The sequence below is a fragment of the Balaenoptera borealis genome (genome assembly GCF_965194805.1).
Source record: "Balaenoptera borealis genome assembly, chromosome: 4".
NCBI classification, from domain to species: Eukaryota; Metazoa; Chordata; class Mammalia; order Artiodactyla; family Balaenopteridae; genus Balaenoptera; species Balaenoptera borealis.
Window position 1 is genome coordinate 49,741,296 of NC_138861.1, and position 27,993 is coordinate 49,769,288.

General features: G+C 35.0%; 1 protein-coding gene across 2 annotated transcripts in view; it reads right to left on the bottom strand.

Moving 5' to 3' along the window:
• ARHGAP24 (Rho GTPase activating protein 24) overlaps positions 1 to 27,993 on the bottom strand; it is a 518,667-nt gene that overhangs the window by 430,000 nt on the left and 60,674 nt on the right. For both annotated transcript variants that reach the window (XM_082391124.1, XM_082391125.1), the window contains exon 2: positions 1,744 to 1,943. In XM_082391124.1, the coding sequence (XP_082247250.1) occupies positions 1,744 to 1,923 (180 nt within the window). In that variant the 5' untranslated portion in view covers positions 1,924 to 1,943. The remainder of the gene's footprint in view (positions 1 to 1,743; positions 1,944 to 27,993) is intronic.

Sequence of the window (27,993 nt, forward strand, 5' to 3'; positions counted from 1 at the left end):
CTCTGTTTGCTCCCCTAATCCCTTGTTTAGGTTCTAGATGAGACCTAATTAATCATTTGATTTGTACCCATTCTGTTTAACAACCCAGCCCACCCAAACCACACCAGAACAAGAGTTCATAGGATAAAATATTGAATATTACTCATATTTCTGTTTTATTGAACACAGTCCCCCATATCACGGTTTCCATACTGGATCCCCCACGTTCTACATTTTTTCACATTAACCTCAGTTTGGTAAAAATGATTTTATGTTCAGGATAATACCTTACTGTGAGTATTACATGGTTTAAAACAAGGTACAAGAAAAGAACCCTAGAGTAAGAGTTAAGAAACAAAAGGCTTTACTCCTTTGCCTCTGATCTCTATATGATGGGGGTCATGTTGCTTCATGTCACTAAGACACAACTTCTTCATCTATAATGATAACCCCCATATTCCTCACTGGTTTGCTGTGATGAAAACAATAGCAGGTATGGAAATGCACTGTAAGTCTCATGATATCAATATGGGATACTTTTATTGATTTATTTATGAGATCTTTGGCCGAGGCTATATGAACTTGGACCTAACTAGAGGCAAAATATGGCACCACTGTCTAACTTTGGGTAATATGCATTACACCTAAACATTGATTTCATCATACTTAAGTGAGGATAATCCTACCTCACAGGATTATTGTAAGCATTTCATAAGATAACGTATATACACAAATTCTTAGTCTAATGCGTGGCCCTGATAAAAATATGCTAAAAAAATAGCAATTTCAAAAAATGAGTAGAGTTTGTAATTTCATTGCTATCTTTATGTAATTCGATTATACTAATGAGAACTTTGTTAAATTATAATGTCTGAGGAATTTAAAATACTAAAGCAGAACCTTGATCCAAATTCCTAATTAAATTCTTACATTTTAATACAAGGAAAATAGCCTCAAGAACATACCGTTAGGGATGTTTATGTAAACTGATCTCAAACATTTTTTCTCTTATTTATATATTTTATAGATGTAGATGAAGGAAAAACACAGAAGTGATACCTCAGTTCCCATCTCCTTTCATTAATTGATAAGCAATGATCACAGCTAAGAAAGCTTGCTGTACCTACAGGGAACGATGGAGATTTTTCCTTTCTCTAATTGCAACCCAGAGATTTGTGGCTGAGAAAATAAGTAAACAAGAAAATAAAAGACCAGTAAGAAACCACAAAGAAACATAGAAACTATTCCCAGGGGACTATACTGTGTATGCTGGTTGGATGTGTCCACACTGTCTGGTTTAGCACTGCATCCATATTTTATGTGAGTTAGAGTAGAGAGAAGCCCCCACAGAACTGATATTGAAGGTGTCTCAGAAATTACCTAAAATTGCATTTACAGTTTTCCTTCAAATCTTTCAACTTACTTCTGAGAAAAGGAAAGATGTTTTGGCTATAGAATATATCTTCTAGCAGATGTCCATTAACATTTCCACAGGAAGTAAGTTTGCCTGAGGGACTCAGACACTATGTTACAGCTTCGTAAAAGTCAAAATTAATATCCGACAAGTGTAATTTGTCTCTTGGCCTCAATTAGCAAATTCATCATCTTGAACCAAAGTAAGCAATGAGAAAGAGTGTGAAAGATGCCAACGAAAAGAAGGAGACCAGGGAGATTGGGTTGACCTCAGTCTCCATCAGTTTCTAGCAAACCCCTCTACTTCTTAGACTACTAAGCACCACAATGCTTTAATTTTCTCCTACTTACCAAGGGCTTGGTTTCATCTTCATCTTTGAAATAATAGAGTTGATCTCCTTTGAGCACAAACCAACGGGTATGCCAAGTCTTGACAAAGCCTCCCTGCTTCCTCAGCCATCCACACTTCATGGCATTGTTCCGCCCTTGGCCTTGTTGGGGGTTCTCCATGGAGTCATTGTTCTCCTCCATTACCAAGCTGATGGACTTTCCTATTTAGCAAACAGACAACAACAAAAATAAGGTGCTCTGATATATTCAATTCCCTCTTAAATTACCCCTGTCCCTTAAAAAAAAAAAAAAAGCTGGAGGTAGAGTGAAAAATGTAAATTAACTCACATACCAAATTTCTAGAAGCAAACCACAAACCTGACAACAATATTCCTGGAGAAAACTTGGACAGAGTTCCTTGCGTCTTCCCACTCAGCTGTGAGATAATATCCCTTTTTTCCTAAGTAGAATTAAAGAATGGGAAAGTTCTAGAGATAATGGGTTAAGAAGTAATTTGGGGAAGGCAGCTATGCTCACCACTACACCACCAACGCAAGAGGCAATTTCTGAAGACAAACTAAAACCACCAACAAAAACATGACTCTCATGAAAATGGGCCTCTGTGTCTGGTGTGCACTGATTGGGACGTGCTTGTGCAGCCCTGTGATTATTTGAGCAAACTTAGCCTGACACATGTTACAGTTTAAAGGGACTATTTTAAAAACCTCAGTGGAAGACATTTGTTTTACATATGTAAAAATTTCTCAAGATGTCTCTGCTCCCCTTTCCCCCAAAGTATCCCCTTGAGAGTTTCTTTGGCTGGTTAAGAATTAATGCAGCTGAGAAAGCTTAAGAAAAAAAAAAAAAAAATGAAAAAAAGTCCTGCTTGGCCAGTGAGCCTCTTTCAAACTTCAGGAGTGAGTGGTGTGTTCCAGTCAACTGCATGATGAAGAAAATTTCGAGGTTATTGTGAAGGAATATAAGGTCATACACACTGTCCATAGCAAGCAAATTAATTTATCATAGAGGAAATATTAATCTACAGGTGAGAGGCTAAACCACCACAGTAGGAAGGTGGCTTTTGGGAGAGCCAGGGGCAAGTGGTTAAGAACAAAAGACATTTTCCTGTCCTGAAGGCTTCCTGCAAGTTCTTGCCAGTGTTTATTCCTAAGCACTTTTTCAGAAAGTGAAAACTACACTCTTACCCTTGTATCTTTCATGAGGATATAAGGATACAGATTAATTAATAAAACATAGATTACTCCTGTTCTGGTATATTCATGCACAAAGCTTCTATTTTTTCAGCAGGATTCCAGAAAACAAGCTGTCTTTCTATCTAGTCTTTATTTTCGCTACTAATTTTTCAATTAATTTATGTGTACACAATCCTAGTTATAAATTCCATGAAGTTTCAACTATCAGCCCTTGTCTGTTACCTTTCTTCCTTGAAGGTACAGGGTTAAACCTTGGACTTCTGGTTTCTTTGAATTTAGTCCTGCCCTTCCAGTTACAGGGAAGAAGCAGAGCTAAATACTTCTTATTTTGACCATTTCAACCATCCTCTCAGGAGTTTTGCCTCTTCCATTGGCATGCATTCTAATCTAGCTCCATCCTTGCTTTTATCGTCGTCTCTTCAACCTACTTTTAAGCTTCAAGTAGGTCACTTGACTGCAGTCTATCTCATTCAATATCCACTTTTTCCTTTCTTATCCTGAAACATCCTTCTGATGAACAGGCCCTCATCTCTACAAAACATCTTGAAACTTCCTTCTTTCCATAGGGCATTCCTATGGCAATCACCACTCACTGAAGGAAACAGTCTCCCATCGTGTGTGTGCATGGGTGTGACGAGACTGGATCATGCCTGATGCTTCAAGTTTGTTACACCCTTAGGGCAGGAACTTTCATCTCTTTTCTTTCACAGTACTTGACCTAGTATAAAGAGCCAAGTAAATCTCACTTTAAATGAACAATAAATGCTGTATCATAATTTAGATAATAAGTATGCTTATCTAGACCACTCTAAATAATCTTTTCTGGTTTCCTGGTGTTTAAATTGTTCACATCTACAAAACTTGCTATTTCATCATTACCTATTTATTCTTAAACCAAATATATTAACTTATAAAATTGAATAAGCCCTTAAAACAAACACTCCAACATACATCCACTTGCACACACACAAATCTAGAATTCATTGCACAACAACAATTTTTTTCTTTGCAGCCCTTCTTTATTCCCCTCTCATATTAATGCTTTCCATTAAATTTGAAAAATCTCCTCTAAAAGGTTTCAAGGTAAATATCAACCTACCATCAATAATATAAAAAAATACAAGTGTCCAATTCCACATTTGTCTACTATCAATCCTTAGTAAAAAAATGTGTGCACATTTGAACATGGTTTATGATTCTTCTTGCATGTGTTGTTTATAAGCCTAGTGAAACCAATGACAGCATCACTCACTGAACCCCTGGCTATAATGCCCATATTTTCATGACTTCAGAATGCAACAGAAAGTGTTTTAATAGTACTAGTTGTAACAATTCATTAAAACAGAAATGAAAACAGATTGTATGCTATCCCTAAGGGAAAATAATACCACAATTTTTGCTGGTTGAGTAAAGTTAAGTTTTACTAGGATAACCATAATTTTTATAGAGGAGTCTTGATATTTCTTCAAAAATCAAATGCTTCAAATTCTACCCTTCATCTTTAAAATAAGGATGTTGGACTGGATGATTTCCAACTATGGTCCCTCTTGCACCCTGAAATCTACCATCTCTGTAATTCCATAAGCATAAGGACACCAGATATCCTCAACACTTAGTACAATGTCTGGCATATGGTGAAGCTCAATCAATGTTTGATGAATTAATAAATTTTGCACTAGGTTTGGTGCTAGATGTCTAAAAGTGAACATGATCTCCCTCTGAAACCTGATCTTGCCCAACCCCCAATCTTAGTAAAGGCTACCATGATATGCCCAGTTGGAAAAAAAAAAAAGTGATCATTTTAGATTCCTGATTCCTCCTCACCCTGAATATCAAATGTACCTGTAAATTCAGAAGATATCTCCAAAAAATATTTCAAATCTATCCAGTTGATTCCATCTCCATCGCCACTCTATTACCCAAGCCACCATTGTCTTTGACTGGATGATTCTAATAGCCCTCCAACTGGTCTCATTGCTTCCATTTTTAACCACAAACACAATGAAACATGCTCACACATGTTTCATTCTCCACAACATAGCCAAAGTGAGCTTTTAAAAATTAAATTAGATAATGATTCTCTACTCTTAAATTTTTGATTGGTTTCCATTGTACTTATTTTAAAATCTAGAGTCTTAACCATGGCATACAAGGTTCTGAATCATCTGACACCCATTTACTGATCTAATCTAATCTCATACCATCACCTCCTCATTTCCCCCCACACCACACACACACACACACACACACACACACACACAAACACACACACACTCACTTAAAAGCTCTGATGCAGTAACACCAGGTTACTTTCAGTTCTGGAAACACCCAAGCTCCTTTATGCCTGGAGTTTTGATGCTTGCTGATCTCTGCCTAGGCTGCTCTGCCTCATGCTCTTTACCTGGCCCACATCTTCTCATCCTTTAAGTCTCAGCCTAAAACCTACCTCCTCCAACCACCATTACGAATCACCTAGTGAATTAGCTCCCCTCTTGTTATTCTCTATCACTGAATTCTGTCCTCTGTCTTCCTGACACTTCTCTAAATTGCTGTTTGTTTAGCTGTTTATTGTTGATCACCCTTGCAGGATCCCATATGCTTCAACAGGTCAAGAACTTGCTTCTCCTCACTGCAGTATATCCAGTGCTTACTTGGTACTCAGCAAACAATTGTTGAATCAAGGAATGAAGCTATGTAACCATCACAATAGAATTCCTACAAAGAATATTTTGGAAAGTTGTGAATTTCCATTTAATGCCTTAAAGAAGGTGGTCTACCTTAAGAACTTGATTTTTTTTCCTCCTTTGACACAGGACACTTCAATTAGCACGAAAATTGTTCTTAAACACAATGTTAAAATCATAAAACTTAAGTGAACCTGAAATTGCCCTTTCTGAAGAAATTCAAAACTGCACCTCTTAGCTTTGGCAGGAAATACATGTAATCAATTCTGGTTTTGCATGAAGGAAAGTATGGTTCACTCACTCAGATTCTCAGAGAATGTTTTAACTAATCTCCACTGGGAAAGTACTTTCCCGTGGTCAGTCAGTGGCAGCTGGGTTGTATATGAGATGCCAGTAGGACCATCGACCTCAGTGTTTAGCAAAGCAACAAAACAGTAACATAAATAAATGGTTACTCTAAACTAAAACAAAAGCAGAATTAAGTTAACTTGTGTATTCACAGCCTTAATAATAGCTACTGTACCATGCCGGAGCTCAAAAAGATCCCATCATTTGATGGGCTAACAGATTTAAATTATTTTCCAGGGATGGAAACTGGTTTGTACATCTACTCATATAGTACTTTTTTGCAACCAGATGAGCTTGGAACACATGCTGCGAGTATTACATGGTGCAATCAGAAATGAAATTCATGCTCTTAACAGAATTTTCTAGAAGTCCAACAGCCACACACATAGGTATTGATATTTGTAACTTTGTTTCAACAAAGAACCTATAAACAGGCACATAAACAAAGATGTATCTAAATAGAATGCCATATGCCATAGAGTTGCAATGTGTTCGAATTTACCTACAAGATGACAATGTTCAGCAAACACAAGAGAACGGCAAAGGAGGAGGAAGCTAGAGGGAAAGAGGAGGAGGGAGAACAACTTAAACAGCGTTCCACCACAATGCCTCCTTTACACTCAATGAACATGTGCTCCCACATATGTGGGACTAGCGGGAGGTGCATTTTTACAGCCAGCATCAGCTCCCTCAGCTCTGGTGGGGAGAGTATCGCACCGCACACACGTGATCCCAGAGCTTCAGAGTACACACGATTTCACACCACATGGCTGCTCAACACAAATAAACTACTCCAGTTGTTTAAAGAACAGTGATCTGTTCTGTTGCTAGGAGAGAAAACAAATACAAAACCGGCAGAGTTGGTAAAATACTGCAATTTGTGAGCAATTTGTGTAACTTTCAAGAGTCATTTTGTTCACATCCAATTGTCACCTTTTGTGTTGACGGTGGAACCTAACTCCTTTGTAAAATGAATGTGATTGCACTGTACATGATGTATAACTACAGAGGGTCAATATTTATCTGAATTCTAACCCATTTCTTATTTTTAAAAAAACTGTTCTGTATCTGTTGCTAACATGCTGGTTTGACAAGCAGTAGTACATTTTTTTGAGCTGTATGCCTAAATGCTAGCATATAGCCTTTCTATAGGTAATGGTTCACACCACAAAAACACACACAGGGAATTATATAGTATGTGTACATATGTGTATGTATTCATTCATATGTGTGAATGCAAGTGTGTGTACACATATATGCATGCATGTGTGTGTGTATGTGGGTATATACACATTGTGTGTGTCTTCTCCCTAGAGAAGAAAACCCTTAAAGGAAACATATTTGTTAAGATTCTTTTCTCATTTTTTAAAATACTAAGTTCCATGCCACTGGAAGACATGTAAGGATATTCCTGCTGATCTGACATTCTTTGATGAAGCAAAGAACATAAAAGAGCTTTGCCATACGAAGTTCACTGAACAAACTGGTCGTGGTATACTACTGTCAACCTATGAAATTATATTTTTATTTTTATTGTTTACCAGAACATTTCTTTAATAACTGCAATTATTTACCTGATTAGAACTTAAAACTCTTTAAAAATTCTAAATATTTAAATAATTTCAGGACTGATTTCTCTCTCTCTCTCTCTTTCCCCAAGCAGGCACTAAGGAAAGGCCATATGAACACACAGCGAGAAGGTGCCCATCTGCAAGCCAGGAAGAAAGCTTTACCAGAACGTGGCCATGCTAGTACCTTGATCTCAGACTTCCAGCCTTCAGAACTGTGAGAAAATAAATTTCTGTTGTTTCAGCCATCTAGTCTATGATATTTTGTTATGGCAGCCAGAGCAGACTAAGACAATGTACGTTTACAAAAAATGTGCACGAAAATATTTAAAGAATTACATCTTAGTAGCCTAAGTAACCGCTAACTAAAGAAAACTGATGAGTGAAAAACAGTGCGCTTTCTGTACCTCGCTCTCTACCACACCACCTCTCCACTGGAAGAATGAATCAAACTGTGATACCTACAAGGGAATCAGCACTCTAGATCCCATATTGCAGCGGATCTAGTGGAGATTGTTTTAGCTCCAAGATAAATTCCAGGAGGCCAAATCTGTTTTCAGGAAGCAATTGAATTTTTAAAAATACTTTGAAAGGGTTTTCCACACTTGGCTGTTCTCACTGTGTGATTAACTTCTATTCATCCTTCAGCTCCTCTACGAAGGCTTCCCTAGAGCCACTGCCATCCCCAGTCTGGATGTTCCCCTTCCACAAGCTCCCATGTCACTCTGAACAGAGCCTTTGTCACATGTGGCCATATGCTTATTTCTGTTCAGTCTTCTACACCAAAACTCTTGGAGGATATGGGCTCCCTGAACCCTCCACACCAGCATATACTAAATACTCAAAGGTTTGTTGAATAAATGGAAGGGAATGAGGAATGAATGAATAAACAAATGCATAGGTCAGTCTTTGGGGCCTAAGAGAATGGACCTCAGAGGCCTCAAGGCTCCCCACTTTTGCAGTGCAAAAAATTGATGTTATAGACACCAATGAAAGGACTTCAGTCCAAATTCTCCCATCTAAATACAACCTTTTAAGTTTTTAGTGGCTTAAAGCTAAACCAAACTTCAGAAACTGTTGAGCAAAGAGAACTCCCATTTGTCTCACTGGAATTATAACTCGAGTTAAAAATAAAGAAACATTTCTTCTTAAAAATGAAGAGTTTAAGTGTGAAGAAAACAGGAGAACTGAAAAATGTACAATAGTCATGAATGCAAAGTTTAAGATAGTCACCAGAAGAGCATACCTGGGGGAAACTTAACAGTAGTAATTTTGTAAATGTGCAGTTATTTTCCTGAAGAAACACTAAATATCCTGTTCCTTGATTCATTTGAAATTAAGTTGTCCAAAACAACAAAGAATACACAATAATAGAAAATTATGTACCTGTTGGGATGGATCAGGAATGTCAATTTACATTTTATATTTTAATATAAAATATAAAATATTTCCATATTCATTTGGTAAGAAATCAAAATGACTTAATGGGATGAACCATTTGAAAAAAAGTTTAAATATTTATTTTGTTTTTGTTGTATGTTTAATGCCTCAGACTTTGTAGAGAGAATCTGCTCCTTCTTAAGGAGGTTTTAATTCAACAGGGAGAAAAGTATTTTAATATATATTTAGATGTGTTCCCCCACCACCACAACAGTATCTGAGGGATTAGTAAAAAAAAGAAAACCACTGGAATTCCCAAGGCTGATAACCTGAGTAGAAATAAAAATCAAATCAAAACAAATGCGTTACCATTGATGGAATTGAGAGAAATGACAGATACGTGGCAAGTGTGCAGCTACTCTTAAGCTCATGACAGACATTATTAATTAATCACAGTTCTCCTTCCTGAGGGACCTAGATGCACCTCCAGATGGCTTCTCAATACAGCACTCCAGACAGTCACAACAAATCAATCATATGTGAACAGGAGAGAGAGACTCTTCGTTACTTTGATTCTGTAAATAAACCAAGAACTGAAAATATCCCCCTAACAGAAAATAGAAACTCAGGTGCTCCCTGAGAGAGAGAATGCCATTTGAAATGAGAAAAGAAAAGAAAATCAACTTATTTTTTTTCTTTTTAAATTGAGGTATAAATGACATAGTATTATATTAGTTTCAGGTGTACAAGATAATTAATCAATATTTGTATATATTGCAAAACAATCATCACAAGAAGTCAACTTAATATCAATCACCATATATAGTTACAAATTTATTTTCTTGTGATGAGAACTATCAAGATCCACCCTCCTGGCTACTATCAAATATGCAATACAGCATTATTAACTATAGTCACCATGCTGTACATCACATAAAAATACGAAACGCTTCTCGAATTTGCAGGGCCCATGCTTACTTCTCTGTAGTATTCCAACTTTAGTAAACATGCTGCCAAAGCAAGCAGGAAAGTCAACTTCTTTTAATGGAAAAAACGAATAGTTTGCTGAGAGCTCTAAGATGGCAACTATCATTGCATCATATGGCCACAAAGAACAAAGCAAACGGATCTGAAGCAGGGAAAAGGAAATAGGAGTTGAATGTCCCTTGTTCTATATTAATTAACCCCATCTATGACTAGACCCTTAAAAATAGGATCAGAAAGCAGATTTTATAAACAACTCAATTTTTAAGCTTTTGTGTGTCTTTCTCCTCCCTCCTAGTTCATTTTTCATTGGTAAAACTTTATTCTGAAAAGCTGTCTCAAGGAACAAAGAAAAGAGACTTTCCACCTAAATCTGAAAATTAATGGGATTATAGTACCTAGAGGATGGGGCAGCAATGGCAGCCATGAAGGGGAGCTTTTGTACACAGTCGGCAGAGTGAAGAGAGCAAAACTGAAGCAAGTGGAATGCTGAGGAAGACAGTCAGGCTAAGGTGGGAAGAACCTTCCCAGCTGGGTCCTCCTCTCATAATAGGAAAATAACCTCTGGGCCTGTCAGTTAAAGAGGTCCTCCATCTCTATCCCCTGATGGTCACATTTTTATACTTAGACAAAAGACTGCCTAAAATATTACTTTTGATGTCAGATTTCTTTAGTGAATCCAACCCAGGAAAGTCAGTTATGCTGTCGATTACATTATCATTTCAAGGTTCTCTATGGGGCCAGCTTTTTACTCAACCACACTTCAAAGAAAATATTATACAAGTAGGTAACTTTGGCTGAGGTAGTCATTTGTCTACAATGAACTCTCAAGTTTTCTCCTTCAAATGCAAGCCTTGAGGTGCTTAATGATTTCCAATAAGAACCACTTCTTTTATTGTCAATTAATCCTGTGGGTTGAACATCATCAGCCTTGCTTTAAAGCTCTGGAAAATTATGGGCACTCTAAGTATATAAATCTTGTCCTAATAACTGAACCACGGTTACTCTCCCAATGATTTATTATATTGAAGTATTGACAATCCAATTTTTTCATTATAATTTGAGGAAAGTGGGGACAGGTCAAAATGAAAAAAATCTGACTGCTCTTCCACTTCATTCGGCATCATTCACATTATGATGGACTTTGATGTGTTGAACTTTAATCATTTAGGAGGTACATTATTCTCATATAATTTGCATACATTTTAGTTCTTCAAAGTATCTAATTAATTCACACTTCAGTTTTAGATGAGCAGAATAGAAATCTAGCTTTACTGCACCTGAATATATTTAATTATGAGTTCCATGAAAGATAAATAAATCCCATATATAAAGAGCCATTTTTTAATTTAATTTTTTATTTTATACATTGTAAAAAGCCATTTTTTAAAAATAGGAATCTTGGTGGGACATCTAATATTTGGAATGTCCAGAAACCTATCCTTGGGGAACCCTCTCTCCCTCATTCCATGTTGTTTCTGATGGTAGTACCATCCCACTGCCATAGGGTGGGCCTGGACTTGATTACGCCTAGGTTCTGAGCTCCCAAGCAACAGTGACCAGCCCAGGAAGAGGGCATGTGACTGAAGCAGTGCCAAGTAGAGTCCTTCCTTAGGACAACTGTAGTGACGCTGGAGGAATGAGCATCTGTGATAAATGAGGCTGACAGCATTCATCTCCCCTGGCCTGTAGAGGAAAGTGGTCTGCACAATGAAGTGATGCAGAGATAAGCAGATATGAGAAAAGACTAGAGAGAGCCCTGGAATATCCATCCTAGTTCTAGCTCCTGAACTCCTGACCTTTGTGTATCTTCCTTTGATCCTATGAGATATGTCTTACTCTGCCCGGCAAAGTGAGCAAATAAATTCCCATTTGCTTAATCTAGCTTGAGTTGGTTTTAATCACTTGCTACCCCAAAAGTTTTTCTTAATATCCAGGAAAAACACAATGAAAATATGTGTGGGAAAAATTTCTTTAAAATAATGAAAATCTAGGCTTACAACACATAGAGCTTCCCCTACCTTGCATCATACACAAAAATTAATTCAATATGGATATTAGACCTAAATTTAAAAGCTAACACTTCCTGAAGAAAACATATGAGAATAAATTCACAACCAGGGATGAAAAAGTTATTTTTTAGAAAGGATATATAAAGTAATAACCATAAAAATTTATAATTTAGAAATTATTAAAAGTAAAAACTTCTGTTCATCAAAAGACATCATTTTAAAAAAAGGAATAGGCAAGCCAGACATTGTTTGAAAATATTTGCAAAACATATATCTGCCAAGAGACTTACATCCATAATATATAAAGGATTTCTACAACTCACTAATAAACAGACCAAAAAAAAAAAAAAGTTTAGAAAATGAAAATAAATTAAATACCCTTTACAAAGGAAGATATAGAAATGTCCAATAATCTCACAGAAAAGTCCCAACACCATTAGTCATCAGAGAAACGTATATTAAAATCACAGTAAGATACCATTACATAAACATTTGAATGGCTAAAGTTAAAAACAGTTGACAACACCAAGTGTTGATGAGGGTATGGAGCAACCAGAATTTTCAGACATTGTTGGTAAGAGCGTAAATGGTACAACCACTTTGATAGAAGGTTTGGTAATTTCTTATGAAATTAAACACATCTTTACCTATGATTTTACCAATTCCAATCAAAGATGTTTAACCAAGAGAAATGGAATCCATATGGTCACAAAAATATTTGAATGAAAATATCCATAGTGGTTTTATTTATATTAGCCTCAACTAGAAATCACTCAATGCCAATCAACAAGTGAGTAGATAAACAAATTGTGGCATAAACATACAGTGAAATACTCCTTAGCAATAACAAGAAACAAACTATACATATACATAACAACACAGGTGAATTCCATAGTTATTATAATGAGTAAACGAAACCAGATACAAGAATATACACTTCATGATTCCAATCATATCAAGTTCTAGAATAAGCCAAACCAGTCTATGATGATAGAAATCAGAAAAATGGCTACTATGGAGTGGGTGGGAAGGGGCACAGGGGATTTTCTAAGGTGATGGAAATGCCTTATGTCTTTATGGGATATGAGTTATATGGGTACAGACATCTGTCTAAACTCATGAATTGTACATTTGAGATTTATGCACAAATTATGTTGTTCTAATAAATCTTACCCCTAAAATAAACTGAAAATATTGAATTCTAGTCAGTGGGATTGCTTTTTGCTATGAAATGGATTAGCAATTCTGAAATTACCTTCTGAGTATTCCAAGTTGAGTAAATAAATATGTATGTTGAATGCAGTGGGAAGCCAGGTTTCTCACTGTTGGAAAAGGAAGTTACAAACATGGAAATGGAAAGATGAGAATGTATCCTGTGTTTGAGATAGAATTAGAGATATCAGCATGAACTCTTGGTTTTTATTTTTTTAATAAAAATTATATATATTTATGGTGTAGACCATGATGATTTGGTATACATATACATGGTGAAAAGATGAATACGGTCAAGCTATTAACATACCATCTCCTCACATGGTTATCATTTTTTGTGTGTGATGAGAGCACCTGAAATCTACTCTCTTAGCGAATTTCCAGTATTTGATAAAGTATTATTAACTATATTCATCATGTTGTAGCTTAGATCTCTAGACTTATTCATCCTGCATAACTGCAACTTTGTACCCTTTAACCAACATCTCATGATTTTTAATAGATAGGTACACAGATACAGAAATAAATATAGACATATATTTACTAATGCTGCTCACTGAGAGAACCCTGAAGTAATGACACACCAGGAGCGAGCAATAAATGAGTACACCTAGCATCCAGATCTTGACTTCTAAACACCATTTACTTGGAAATAGAATCATGGTTACTTGGATAAAAAAGATTGATTCCAGGGCCTCACCAGGAAAAGCACAAGGTGATGCTAGAATAACATGTGCTGGAAAGTAAGGAAATTCTCAAGAATGATGGAAGAATATTGAAAGGACACAGAGGCTAGTTTGAAGTGGTTTTCACTGGACAAATACGGGACAATTTGAAGATAAGAATAAATAATGATAGTAATAGATCATACCCATAGAATAAAACAAGAATACATGAGTTCTACTGATATAATAAACAAACAAGCAAACAAATAAACAAATGGAAGATGTGAGAAAGCTCTTCCTTTCAGTAGAATGTCAACTAATAAATATGGAAGCAATAATAAAGTTACAAATTATCAATGAATGCAAAACCTAGTGGGTAAATGTTTGGTGGGGAAGACATATTTACATAATCTCAAAGTACCTTTCCACAAATTAATCCTAATTTAGAAAGGGTAAAACAGTAACTTTACTGTGAAGAAACCTGGCAGACCCAATGCGACCAGAGTTTACATCATCAATGTTGGAATTAATTGACATCATGAGCCTCTTGATGGGATGCTCTGAGAAGGACACATTATCACTTCTGTGGTGGCCCTGCCAAAAATGCATAACCTAAACCTAATCATGAGGAAACATCGCACAGACAAAAATTGAGGTACATTCAACAAAATAACTGTTCTGCATTCTTCAAAAATCTCAAGGTCAAAAAAGACAAAATGGTTAAGGAACTGTTCCAAATGAAAGTACACTAAAGAGACATGATAACTCAACAGAATGCTTGACCCTGGCTTGCATCCTGAGCCAAAACAAAACAGAGAAAGGGGACATTATTGGGAAAATTGATAAAACTTAAGTATAAACTGTGGATTAGATAATATTTTATCAATGTTAAATTTTCTCATTTTGTTCATTGATAATTATGTTATCAAGGCAGTTATGTGACTTGTTTTTAGGAAATACACATTCAAGTATTTAAAAGAGATAGATGTCTTCAATTTATTTTCAAACAATTCAGAAAAAATCATAAATAAACATATATAGAAACACATATATAAACGAATGATAAATGAAACAGAATGTAAATAATTGGGAATCTGGGATAAGGGTGTTAGAAGTTCCTAGTACTATTCTTATAACGTTTCTGTAAATGAGAAAGTATATCAAAACAAAGAGTTATACAACACATATGCTTCACTGTATGCTGGCTCAAATGAGAATCAAATTTTGTTTTTCATTTAGCCACCATGAGTAAGTCTCAAGTATGTTACTGTAATTGAAAAGGTACTACAGCAGGGCAAAAAACCTGTACTCAGAAAACTATAAGATACTGATGAAAGAAATCAAAGATTACACAAACAGATGGAGAGATATACCATGTTCTTGGACTGGAAGAGTCAATATTGTGAAAATGACTATTCTAACCAAAGCATTCTACAGATTCAATGCAATCCCTATCAAATTATCAATGGCATTTTTCACAGGATTAGAACAAAATAATATTTCAATTTGTATGGAAACACAAAAGACCCAGAATAGGCAAAGCAATCTTGAGAAAGAAAAACGGAGCTGGAGGAATAAGGCTCCTAGACTTCAGACTATACTACAAAGCTACAGTAATCAAAACAGTATGGTACTGGCAGAAAAACAGAAATATAGATCAATGGAACAGGATAGAAAGCTCAGAGATAAAACCATGCACCTATGGTCACCTAATCTATGACAAAGGAGGCAAGAATATACAGTGGAGAAAAAACAGTCTCTTCAATAAGTAGTGCTGGGAAAACTGGACAGCTACATGTAAAAGAATGAAATTAGAACACTCCCTAACACCATACACAAAAATAAACTCAAAATGGATTAAAGATCTAAATATAGGGCCAGACACTATAAAACTCTAAGAGTAAAACATAGGCAGAACACTCTTTGATATAAATTGCAGCAGGATCTTTTTTTGATCCACCTCCTAGAGTAATAAAAATAAAAGCAAAAATGAGCAAATGGGATCTAGTTAAACTTAAAAGCTTTTGCACAGCAAAGGAAACCATAAACAAAACAAAAAGACAACCCTCAGAATGGGAGAAAATATTTGCAAATGAAGCAACTGACAAAGGATTAATCTCCAAAATATACAAACAGCCCATACAGTTCAATATCAAAAAACAAATAACCCAATTGAAAAATGGGGGGGAAGATATAGACATTTCTCCAAAGACATACAGATGGCCAAAAAGCACATGAAAAGATGCTCAACATCACTAATTATTAGAGAAATGCAAATCAAAACTACAATGGGTATCACCTCACACTGGTCAGAATGGCCATCATCAAAAAATCTATAAACAATAAATACTAGAGAGGGTGTGGAGAAAAGGGAACCCTCCTACACTGTTGGTGGAAATGTAAATTGGTACAGCCACTATGGAGAATAGTATGAAGTTTCCTTAAAAACCAAAAATAGAACCATCATATGACCTAGCAATCCCACTCCTAGGTGTATACCCAGAGAAAACCATAATTCAAAATGATACATGTACCCCAATATTCACTGCAGCACTATTACAATAGCCAGGACATGTAAATGTCCATCAACAGGGGAATGGATGAAGAAGATATGGCACATATATACAATGGAATATTACTCAGCCATAAAAAAAGAACAAAATAATGCCATTTGCAGCAACATGGATGGACCTAGAGATTCTCATACTGAGTGAAGTAAGTCAGACACAGAAAGACAAATATCATATGATATCTCTTTATATGTGGAATCTAAAAAAAAGGGTACAAATGAACTTATTTACAAAACAGAAGTAGAATCACGGATGTAGAAAACCAACTTACGGTTACCAGGGGATGGGGGGGAGGGATAAACTGGGAGACTGGGATTGACATATACACACTACAATATATAAAATAGATAACTAATAAGAGCCTGTTGTATAGCATAGGGAAATCTACTCAATACTCTGCAATGGACTATATGGGAAAAGAATCTAAAAAGAAAAAGAGTGGATATATGTATATGTATAACTGATTCACTTTGCTGTATACATGAAACGAACACAACATTGTAAATCAACTCTACTCCAATAAAAATTAAAAGAAAAGGTACAACACTAAAAGTTAGTAAACATGGTTTTGGAATTAAATAGCTACCTGACCTTAAGAAAAGTCTTTGATTTTCTTGGTCTCAGTCCTCTGAGCCCCAAAATAAAGAGGTTGAATGAACTATTTGATATCTAAGATTTCTGTTAATTCTACAATGTTGTGATTCTTAGAAATGGTCTTTTAACAGCATTGTACGTCTAGAGGTAACATGATTAGTAGGAAAATTTTTCTAGTTCAGTTACAGCTAAGACTTCTAAAGGAAAAAGGACAGTAAATAGAGTAGAAGTCTTGTTCTATTCCCAGCCCTCTTTATTGAATTGCTATGCCATTTTAGCATCTTATCATTTCATTTTTTGAAAATGTTATGCCTTAATTTAGAAGACTATAAAAACAACTACCACTGAAAATCTGTATGACATTTTCTTTGCTTTTATATAGAAATATGATTTTACTTGTTTAATAAATAATATTGATATATAGTGTTTACTATACACTCATTATTCTAAGCAATATATATGTGTACATATGTATTTGTATATATGTGCTTGTGTGTGTATATATACTCATTTAATCCTCAAAACAATTCTATGAAGTAAGTATGATTATTATTTCCACTTTACAGATAGGGAAACTAAGGTACCAAAAGGTACCTACAGTCCTACCGCTAATAAGTGGCTCTTTAAAAACAACCATGCATTCAAACCTAGGCAGTGTGGCTGCAGAGACTGTGTCTTAATCACAATTCTACATTTCCTCTCAAATATTACAGAGAAATAAACTCTAGCATAGAATAGCACACACATTTTAATAAGTCCATGAGTAAAAGTGATCTGAGTCATAAAACTATTTATGTCATAAGAATAAATATATATATGTTTTATGTGTATATATACATATACACACACAAAGGAGAAGCAAATCTATTCTTCAAATATGTATATGTGTGTGTGTGTGCGTGTGTGTGTATACACGAGAAGGCTCATTTTCCAGATCTATCACTAATATATTCTTACCTTGATATTTATGCACATATATTTCATTTTGAGTTTTTACTTTTAAAATTCTAATACTGGACAGACCCTTCCATGTGAACCGTTTGCCACATTGACTTGTTGCTCTTTCCCCTTCAGCAGCTTGAAAGCAGTCAAGTGAAAAGCTCAGAAACTGCTGGTTGTCTGTTCTTGGCAGAGGGCAGCAAATAAAGCCCCGCCTGCTGCAGCACACTTGACACTCTTAACCCAAGGAAAAAAGAATGAGGCTCGTGTGCTTGGTACTTTATGAGAAAATTAGCAGTGAAAAGGACAAGTTCCCTTTTGCCTTAAAAAAAGAAACTATGGAGCACTGTGTCATTTCAGTTGGAAAAGTACAAAGTTAAAAGTCCTAAAAATTTTATTACAGCTTGACTAACACCTGTTCCCTCACTGCAGGTGCCAATATCTGTAGTCACCTGCTTAGCTCAGTAACGCCTCCCTAGACGCTGGAGAATTACTCATGCTAATCCCAAACTCACCTTTCATGAGATCTAGGTTGGATGAAAAAACAAAGCTGAAAGACTTAAGCAAGTATACTTTTAAATGGAAATGGAATTATCTGAGAGAGAGAAAAGCCAGGAGTGACAACAGTAAGAATTGGAACCCATAATGTTTTAACATGTCTGACATATTACCTTGCAAAAAATAATAATAATCACCAATATTTATACATAAGGCTTCTCATAAATTTCATATAATCTGAATTCCATACATTCCTTATAATCCATATAATTCCTGACAGAACCCTTAAAAAGCAGGACTGATGTCCCTGTTATATGTAGGATCCAAATGGCTAAGGTGACTTGCTCAAGCCATAAACCTAGCAAATATCTGAGCAGGTATTTTTTTTAAGAAGATGCTGTTTTAAAAGAAGATGTTCTTTTTTCCCACCAAACTACACTGCTTCATACTTACAACATCACCTTACAAAGACCACACTGTATACTTACTAGCATTCCCCAGAACTGAAGGGACAAACACTGTTATGACAGAACAAAGAGTGAGCACTTAAATATCTATTACATCATAGCTTAATATTGTTATAAAAAATGTATAAGACAAAATTAACAGACTATTGAGGAAATATTCTAACAATATTTATTTTTCATAGAGCTGCTTTGGAATTTTAAGAATTTAAACATAAAATGTAGATATTACATAAAGGGTCACTTATAAAAATTCAAGTATTAGCACAACTTCAATTACAATCTTAGAGTGAAAAAATAAAACATGTTTTAAGGGTTGCAGAAAAATTCTTCTTTCCAACATGGTTGTGAAATGTAATACTCGGGTTAATTAAATATGAAGTCTAGTAATGCCTTTTATAACATGAACAGATGGCCAATTTCCAATTAATTAGAAAAATAATCATAATTATCATCAAAACTATAATAAACACAATTCAATCTTGCTTTGCCATTCAGAATCTTGTAATACTATAAAGGTCAGTTACCAGGATTTTTATCATTAACAGATCGCTAAATAATCCAGATTCAATCATCATTTTTCTGCTGCCCAGCTAAACCAACAGTTAATGATGGTATTCTTCCTGCTCCCACAGCTAAACTGTTCTTTTTTCCTATCCTCCCTCCCCATTCTCTCTATCCTATCTAGCTTTGTTCTACTCTCACCACCACCCCTTTGCCTCACACCTGTATGATGACTTCATTCTTTGATGTTTCTAAGGGCCCTTCTCTTAGTGCTACTGTCAGACTGATCATTCTTAAACATGTATTTTATACAGTCCAGAACCTTCAAAAGCTTCCAACTGTATAGCACATTATGTTTAAATTTAGCGTCATTTTCAAAGTGTCATAATCTAACCCTTCCAATTTACTGTTCATTACTCCCCCAATAAGCACCTATGAAGCAGTCATCCAAATCTGTGTCTCAATTTAACACAAACACACAGTGCTTATTCTTACCTCTTCCTTCATGGAACTTACTACAACTAAAATAATCGTTCTTCTTCATCATCATAATCATCATAATCATCATCACTATCAACAGCAAATATGCATATTACTTAACACGCACCAGGCAATGTCATTAGTGCATTATACTTTTTATCTACTCCTCACAATAACCTTGTGAAATAGATACTATTATAATCATCCTCATTTTACAGAAGGTCTAAAGCAGTCAAGTAACTCATGCAAGATCACGAAGGTAGTAAATTGTAGAGCCAGAATTCAAACCAGCAGTTTGGTTCCAAATTTTACACTCAACCACGATCTATATACCTCTGTCAGTAACATAATTAGCTATTAATTATTTCACATATACTACTCTTATCTCTTTAATTATAAAACTTATTTATAAGAATTTTATTTCTTCAAGGGGCTTCTTAATATAAGATATACAGTTAGCCCGAAACAAATGTTTCTAAGGGAGACCATTTTATTCAAAGAATAAATGCAAAGATCCAAGAATTATGATTAGTCAAAATGTATAGAACTACATCTTCTGTCACCAACAAAGTCCTCTGAATCAGGACTTGTCTGTGACAAGAGCACTGAGAGGATGGAGACTGGAGCATGGGCCGGGCAGTAGCTACTTAGGGGATTTCTACATTGGAGAGGCTGCAGGACAGCTTTCTGCTTGTATGAAAGACCAGAGATTCAGAAAACTTGCTTTGAAGCTATAGTTGCCAAACAAGGATACTTACTGAGATTGTAGGTTGTAAACCAATAAAAAGAGCAACACTTCCTAAAGATGGTCTTACTTATTCTCTGCATAAGATTGGGAAAACATAAATAACCCATATTAGTTACATTATTGTTAATTTATTAAGTATGGGGGAGGGTGGACAGCACCCCACCAACCCCTCAAAACTTTACAGTGTCACTAGTGACTGATCATGCTGATGAACTGAAGGAAGAGTTAAGTAAAGACTTCACGATGCTTAGAAACAACAGTCACTTCTCTTGCTTTCAAATGAAGCATACAACTTTTGGAAATAAAAGAGAAAATTCTTATGCACAGATATACATATATAAAATGCATGCACAAAAAGAAACTTGAGTAGAGCTTTTTGTTTTTTCTAATAGGTCAACAGGCCAGGCTTCTATACTCTCTAGAAGATTAGACTCATTCTTCAAGGTCCAGCTCAAATGTGAACCCATCTGTGAGGTTTTCTTTTGCATGATTAATCACTGCTTCTTCTGTATTCTAACAGCATTTTATAAATATCTCTATTGGATTACATGGTATAAAAACTACTACTTAGAAAATGTGCAGATCTTGACTTCTAGACTGCTACCAACTCAAATGTGCATCAACAAATGGACAGATAAACCAATTTGGTATAATCGTGCAATTAGTACAACTCGGCAATAAAAAGGAACTAATTATTAATTTGTAAAACAACATGGATAATTCTCAAAAGCATTAAGCTAAAGAAACCAGACACAAAAGAATACATACTGGTGCCAAGAACTGGGAAGGATCTGAGATTTTATTCAATGTGTAAGCTTGTAAGTTTCATTCATGCTGGCAGAAGACACAAGACTCTTGGGTCACAGACAAAGGACTTTGTTACTCACAGCAGTAGGATTAGCTAGAGTACCACACCTGCCCAAACAGTGGGTTATGTTACAGGAGAGGAACCTGGGAGCTTCGGGAGCCTGAATCCATTATAATGGGCAGTAAGCCTGCCTGACTTTACCCCAAAGGGACACATTATCTCTAATGCACTGAACAATAACAAACTTGCTCTTTCTCAGGAAGAAGACATTATCTCTAGCTTCCGAGGTTGTTCACTATACAAACACCTTTGGAAAAAACAGTACCTCTGCTCACAAAAGACATGCAGAATCATGAAAGACTTATGGAAAAATATTTCCTAGTCACTATATGTGTTCATTCATATAACATTTCTGGAATAGACAAAACTAGTTTATGGTGGGGAAAAAAATCGTAACAGTCATTGTTTGGAGCCAGAGGTGACTATAAAGGATCACAAGGGAAATTTCTAGGGCAAAGGTAATATTATATATCTTATATGGGGTAATGGTTACAAGAGCAATATATATATTTGTCAAACTCATCAAACTACACATAAAAGTATATGTAAATTATATCTAAATTATGTATGTACAGATTGGGTATGTAAATTATATCCAAATAAAGATGATGTAAAAAAACTTGCTGATCATAAGTTTTAGACTGCTATCATCTCAAGGGCAAGGACTGTGTCTTATTCATCTATCTTATGATTACTGAGACGAAGTTAACCAACTGAATATTCTTAGTAAGTTCTCATAAAGGCTGCTGGCACTGAATTATTAATCATGTTTAAAAGGGGCCTTTAAGTATTCTACCTTGTCCTATGTTGATTTGAAATGCCATCACATTAGATTTTTTAAAGTTATTTGGTTGTGTTCATTTATAAATATTAATACATGTGAATATCAGTGAGCCATTAAAAATTTGTATTTTAAAAAATAAAATCTCTAAATACTAAATTATTTTGATGCAGGTTAGTTTTAATAATGGGATGATTTGCTTAAAAAGATGAAAATGTTTGCTAATCATAATTAGGTTATTTCCATATCATAAACCTAGTTGACTAACTCCTTTAGAAACACAATACTTTTCAAATAAATCTTCAGAATGAAGACAGTAGAAATATATTTGAAATTTGAAAGTTGCAAAGATTTTTTCTGATTTTCCTTTCACTTAACCAATTTAAATTTAGTGGAAATACCTGCTGTCTATTATGTGGTAACTTAGGCTAGCAAAACCTAAGAAACAAAAGTTACAGCCTTAGTTTCCATTTATAACAGAATTTTCAAATCTCTTCTTCTCAATATATACTTTGGTATGATTTTTATAATTTATTTTATAGATGATGACTATTTATTTTTTCAAAGAATATATTAATGTGAATTAAATAATTCCCCTAACTTATATTAAAGTATCCTTTGAAAGCATTAAGACAGTGGATCTAAATAAAGCTATAAAATGGTTTGCCATCTTAGTATATATTAAATTGTAAGTTAAAAACTTTGTCTTACTCTTATGTTTTATCATGTTATCCTTCATTTTTTCTAATTAAATATTGTAGCAAAGCATACTAGGTGATGCCAAGAGTTAATCACAATTCTAAAGAAAGTTTTCTGCAATTGTAGATGCCTACAGGTAAACAAGGGCAAAAGAAGAGTTTTAAAACTCAAATAAGCAAAACTTTTTCTAGATACCAAAACCCAGCTTACCCTAGAGAATACATTCAAAATTTAGCAGGAAAAACATTATTTTTCCCTATAGGAGTCTCTTGGCTCTATATGGATTTTTATACTTGAATTGTTTTTTGTCCACATTCTTTCAAACTAAAGTTCTATATTTTCATTGCTCAAAATAGACACTTTCTGCCCTGGACTAGAGTCAAAAGTCAAAAGAGGAAAATAAAGAATGTTAAAGTATGAATGGCTGAGTATAAGAGGGGAGACCTTGCATCAATAGTCGATGTGTGTTTCTTTAATTGTGTCTTAAGCCCGATCCTTATCTTACCAACCAGATGGAAAACTTCTCAAGGTCAAGGATTGTGTTTTGTAATCTCATGCATAGCCCAGAATTGAATGTGAAGTGGGTACTCAATACTGCTTGTCCATTGATTGAAATGCAAATGATAGAGAGACTATTTTAAAAAAAGGTAGTTATATAGAGTATCTAAGATAGTAAAGATAATTTTCCTTCTCTGGATTAATTTTTCCTTGAATAAATTGGAAACAAATAAGGCTCTTTCCCAAAAAATGTGCTTGGGATATCATGGCTTCCCATATTGCATATAGTAGGAATGCAGTAAATTCTTGTGGCTTTGAATATTAATTTTTGATATAAAATTACCTAGGACCTGAAATGTTCATAAGATATATATATATATTTTTTACTGAAAACGTAAATAGTCACACATATTTTTTAAGTGAGTATGTATTTTTTTGTCACAAAAAGGCACTATCCTTCAAATCACATCAGCCAAGTTAACACATTAGTGGTAATTTTTCATTGACAGTTTTATGAAAAAGGAATTCGTCCTCACTCTTTCTCATCTTTCTTCAAGATCTTTAGTTAATTTAAGTTCACAAGATGTATCCAAAGTCCCCTATTACAAAGAAATACTGTTTATCATAATTATGACCATTTATTTATTTGGCAAAATAAATTTTGGAATCTGAACACTAAATCTCCTTTGTGATCAAAAGCCCCCATACCTTTTGTTTACCAGTTAAAGCACCAAATCAGTAATCTATTACAATTAGGTAGATATTTTGATAAGAGTTTCAATGAGTAATAAAAAAGGTATTTGGAACAGATTTGAAAACAAAATATAAGGGACCATTCATGATATGAGTGGCAAAGATAGTACATTTTAATCACTATACAGTATATTTTCAGTGATGTGTAATTATATCTAAAGAAAAAAGTACAATAATATATTTCCATCTATATTTGATATGTGTGTATGGCCCGACACTTATGTTGAGGGTGCTAAACAATGATACAATGTAGCATATTATCTGATGTATCTTCATGTCCTAGACTAGGGATATAGTATAGGGATCCTATATTAAAGATGGAAATATTGAAATCTCACCCATCTAGAGGTGATACTCCTGGGCACGTCAGCCATCAGGACATGGAAACTACACCCCCCAATAAGGCACAGGTCACCTGGAAAGAAAATAACATTTGGGTGATGGAGTGATCCTTGAGTCTTTATCCAAAGAACTGAAGGCTTCCTCAGGGAAGCATTTGCTGATCTCTCTGACAAAGTTTTAAGTGTTTATAGGACCATATGCCTCTCCTCTGTGGCAGTTGCCACAAACATAATTTTATATTTATCTATGTGGTTCTCTCATTAATGTCTATTCACCTGAGCAGACCCTATGTTCTCTGAGAATACTATGTTCTTTTTGTGTGGAGACAGGATCATAATTGTATCACTTCAATGGAAACAGTGCCTAGCACATAAGAGAGTCAATAAATATTGTCAAATTTGTTGAATGAATTAAACACAGATGAACATTGAACACTAGAGATGTAACCTAAGTCAGGGTATATCTGTTACAATTAACGTCAAGAGACACAAGGGATCACCAACTGGGAAGACTGAAAATAGAGCCCTTCATGTTTTAAATATTCAAGAGGTGAGCAATGGGAGAATGTATGGAAGAGATGGCTAAGGAACTGCCAGAAGAGTCAGCATTTAGGACAGGGGTATGAAGGAAGTCAAAAAGGAAAGAACTGTAAGAACGAATGATGTACAGAGAGAAGCATCAAGGCTAAGTAGGTGGGAAACTGCAGAAGGACCACCAAGTTTTGGGATTGGAGGTGACTAGAAGGTTTAAGCAGAAAGAGTTTCAGAGTGATAGAAATGGAATTAAAATGGAAATGGGAAAAAAATGGAGGTAGTGAGTATGGACTAGCAAGTTTACTTTTCCAAGAAAATCAATAGTGAAGAAAATAGAGAAATAAAGCCATAATTTAGGGATGCAGGTCTTTTAAACTGCATGAGGGACTAAGAGACATATTCACAGACACACACACATACATCAAACTGCATCATAGAAGTTTTGTGTAAACTCTATCTTAGTCTTTTGTGGGGTGGGGTGGGGAGAAGAGAGTTTATGAAGAATTTAATGGGCATTAGGAAGGGCTATGTGATTCAGATGTGAAAACATTCTGCTTTGGAACTGATTATTCTCCATAACCAAATCACATCCCTTCTTGTAAGTTTTTATGGGTTCCTTTGTTTTAATCATCACTAGGATTGTCAATGAGGTAATGTGGAGACTCATTTCTGCCTTAAATCTCCTGAGCCCTTCCTAACCTGCATTCAATTTGTGTGCTACCAATCACATGGTAATCTCCAATTTCTACGTTGTTACGTATTTACCATATAGTTGACTCCCTCGTTTCAATTAGTAGTGTTATATTTATTGAATTGAATGCATGTTCTTCATACATAAGTTGGATACTTTGTGTCTGACTTGCAATAGTGAGGAATAATTCTGGATATAATGGCCATTTTTTTCTTCAGCCTTTTATTTTTAACTTCTTACCATTTAACAAAAAGGTGCAATTTATTTACCATCTATTAAAAAGTATGAAATAAATGAAGCTATACAAATAATGCATTTTTGTGCTTCTAAACATCAATGGAAAATCTATCAGCTAAATTTGAGGCATTTTATAATTATATTTTGCAACTGAGCTCTAGGAAATAACACACTTGGACTTTGAGTTGGACTGTGTGTGTTCTACATACTTCAACTCCTTGTCTTGGGAGACATTCAGACCCACTTAATTAAATACACAGCTTTAAGGATGTTATTGTCTTTAACTTGTAAACACAGCCAGAAAGCAGCCCAGCAGATCTTGGCTAAATGTGATTTGAACTGGAGGGAGAACAATCATGATCCCCTTGTTCAGTCACTTTTATCTACTGCCCTGAGGTCACTACTAGTGCCTTTGATTAGGTTGGAAAAGTAGGGAAGTCAAAAGGTGTGATCCCACTGATGTCACATATGTCTGATTGGCAACTGGAGGCTTGTACAAATAACCTTATGCATAACTAAGCATTAACATAATATGGGGACTAGCTACTACGCTCTCTATTTCACATAGCTGATCCTGTGTTTTCAGAAGTCACTAATTTTTCCTTACCATCCTTCTTTGAACCCTCACATATTTCCATCTCCCTTAATCTTCTCCAACTACCTTCTCTCCCAATAAACAGACCAATACATTCTACCTGTAACCAGGCAAATCTGTCAACACACTGGCCCCTTTTGTTGTCCCCAACTATTATGCATCCTTTTGTTGGAGGATGTGACCAGAGAGCAGACCTTCGTGGTCTGACAGAGCTGTGGCGAGAGCCCAGCCCAACCACTTCCTAGTGCTGAAAACCTAAGGCAGTTATTGACAATAACCAATTAACAACTTAAAGATTGATATTAATTATTCATAACTTAAGGAAGTTATTTACAAAAGCCAAACTTGCTGATTATTGTGTGATTTGCATAAAACTGGGTGTATCCAGAGCCAAATGAAGAGAAGGCAGTCAATAATACTTTCTTCTTTTCCCTGGTATCTTTTTCAGGTTACCCCAAATTTACCTATCCTTACTGTAACGCTTTTCATTTCTATGTCTAATTTTTATATCTAATATATAAGATGTATATATATATACACACACACATCTGCTATAACCTCCATGCTAGTGTTGGCTGCTTCACAGGCTTCCCTAGACTAGTTCTGTTTTTCTCAGATCATTCCACTTATCCAGGACTTGCAGACTTCTCATTCTCCAATTACTGAGCTCTCACGTGCATGTTGAGCAGGTTCATTGCTGTATAGGTAAAAGCATCTCAACTAAGGTTATAATGTCCTATATGTCCTCTGTATCCTGGGAAGAGAACAACTTAACATAAGCTAGTTATTTAGTTAAAATCTTTCTCAGATTTTTAAATTAGTGATTATCATAATATATTTAGAATATTAAATGGGATTTTATTGCATTTGAGTGTACACTGATTTTATAGTTACAATAATATTTATAATCACATAATAATCATATCCAAAAAAACCACAAAATTTGCTAACATCTTTATGTTTGGCATTTGGCAACTGAAACAGTGGTTGAGAGGTGTATTTCAGATTATATAAATAGCACCCTAGAATCCAAAGGTATATTCTACCCCCGCTCATGAGGCAGGATACCCCTTTTTCTATGCAGTAAATCATGAAGAATAGTTTAGCCTATAAAGCTGATTAAGTGCTAAAAACTACATTCTCAAAGGTGTGGAACAGCAGAGAGTTCATTTTAGAGAATATTTTCATTCAGACTTTGATTGCTGAATGCATATCAAATAAAATAGACAATTAAACAAAGCAACTTGACTGACAGAATAATATAAATTTTAGGTCGAAAGTAAAAATAATTAAAAGGAAAATGTAGGAAAAACATTGAATGCATTTCACTGAAGTATACTTACCTAGCTAGAAAACTAGGATATTTCTTTATGGGCAAAATTAACAATAAAAACAATAACAACAAAAGGA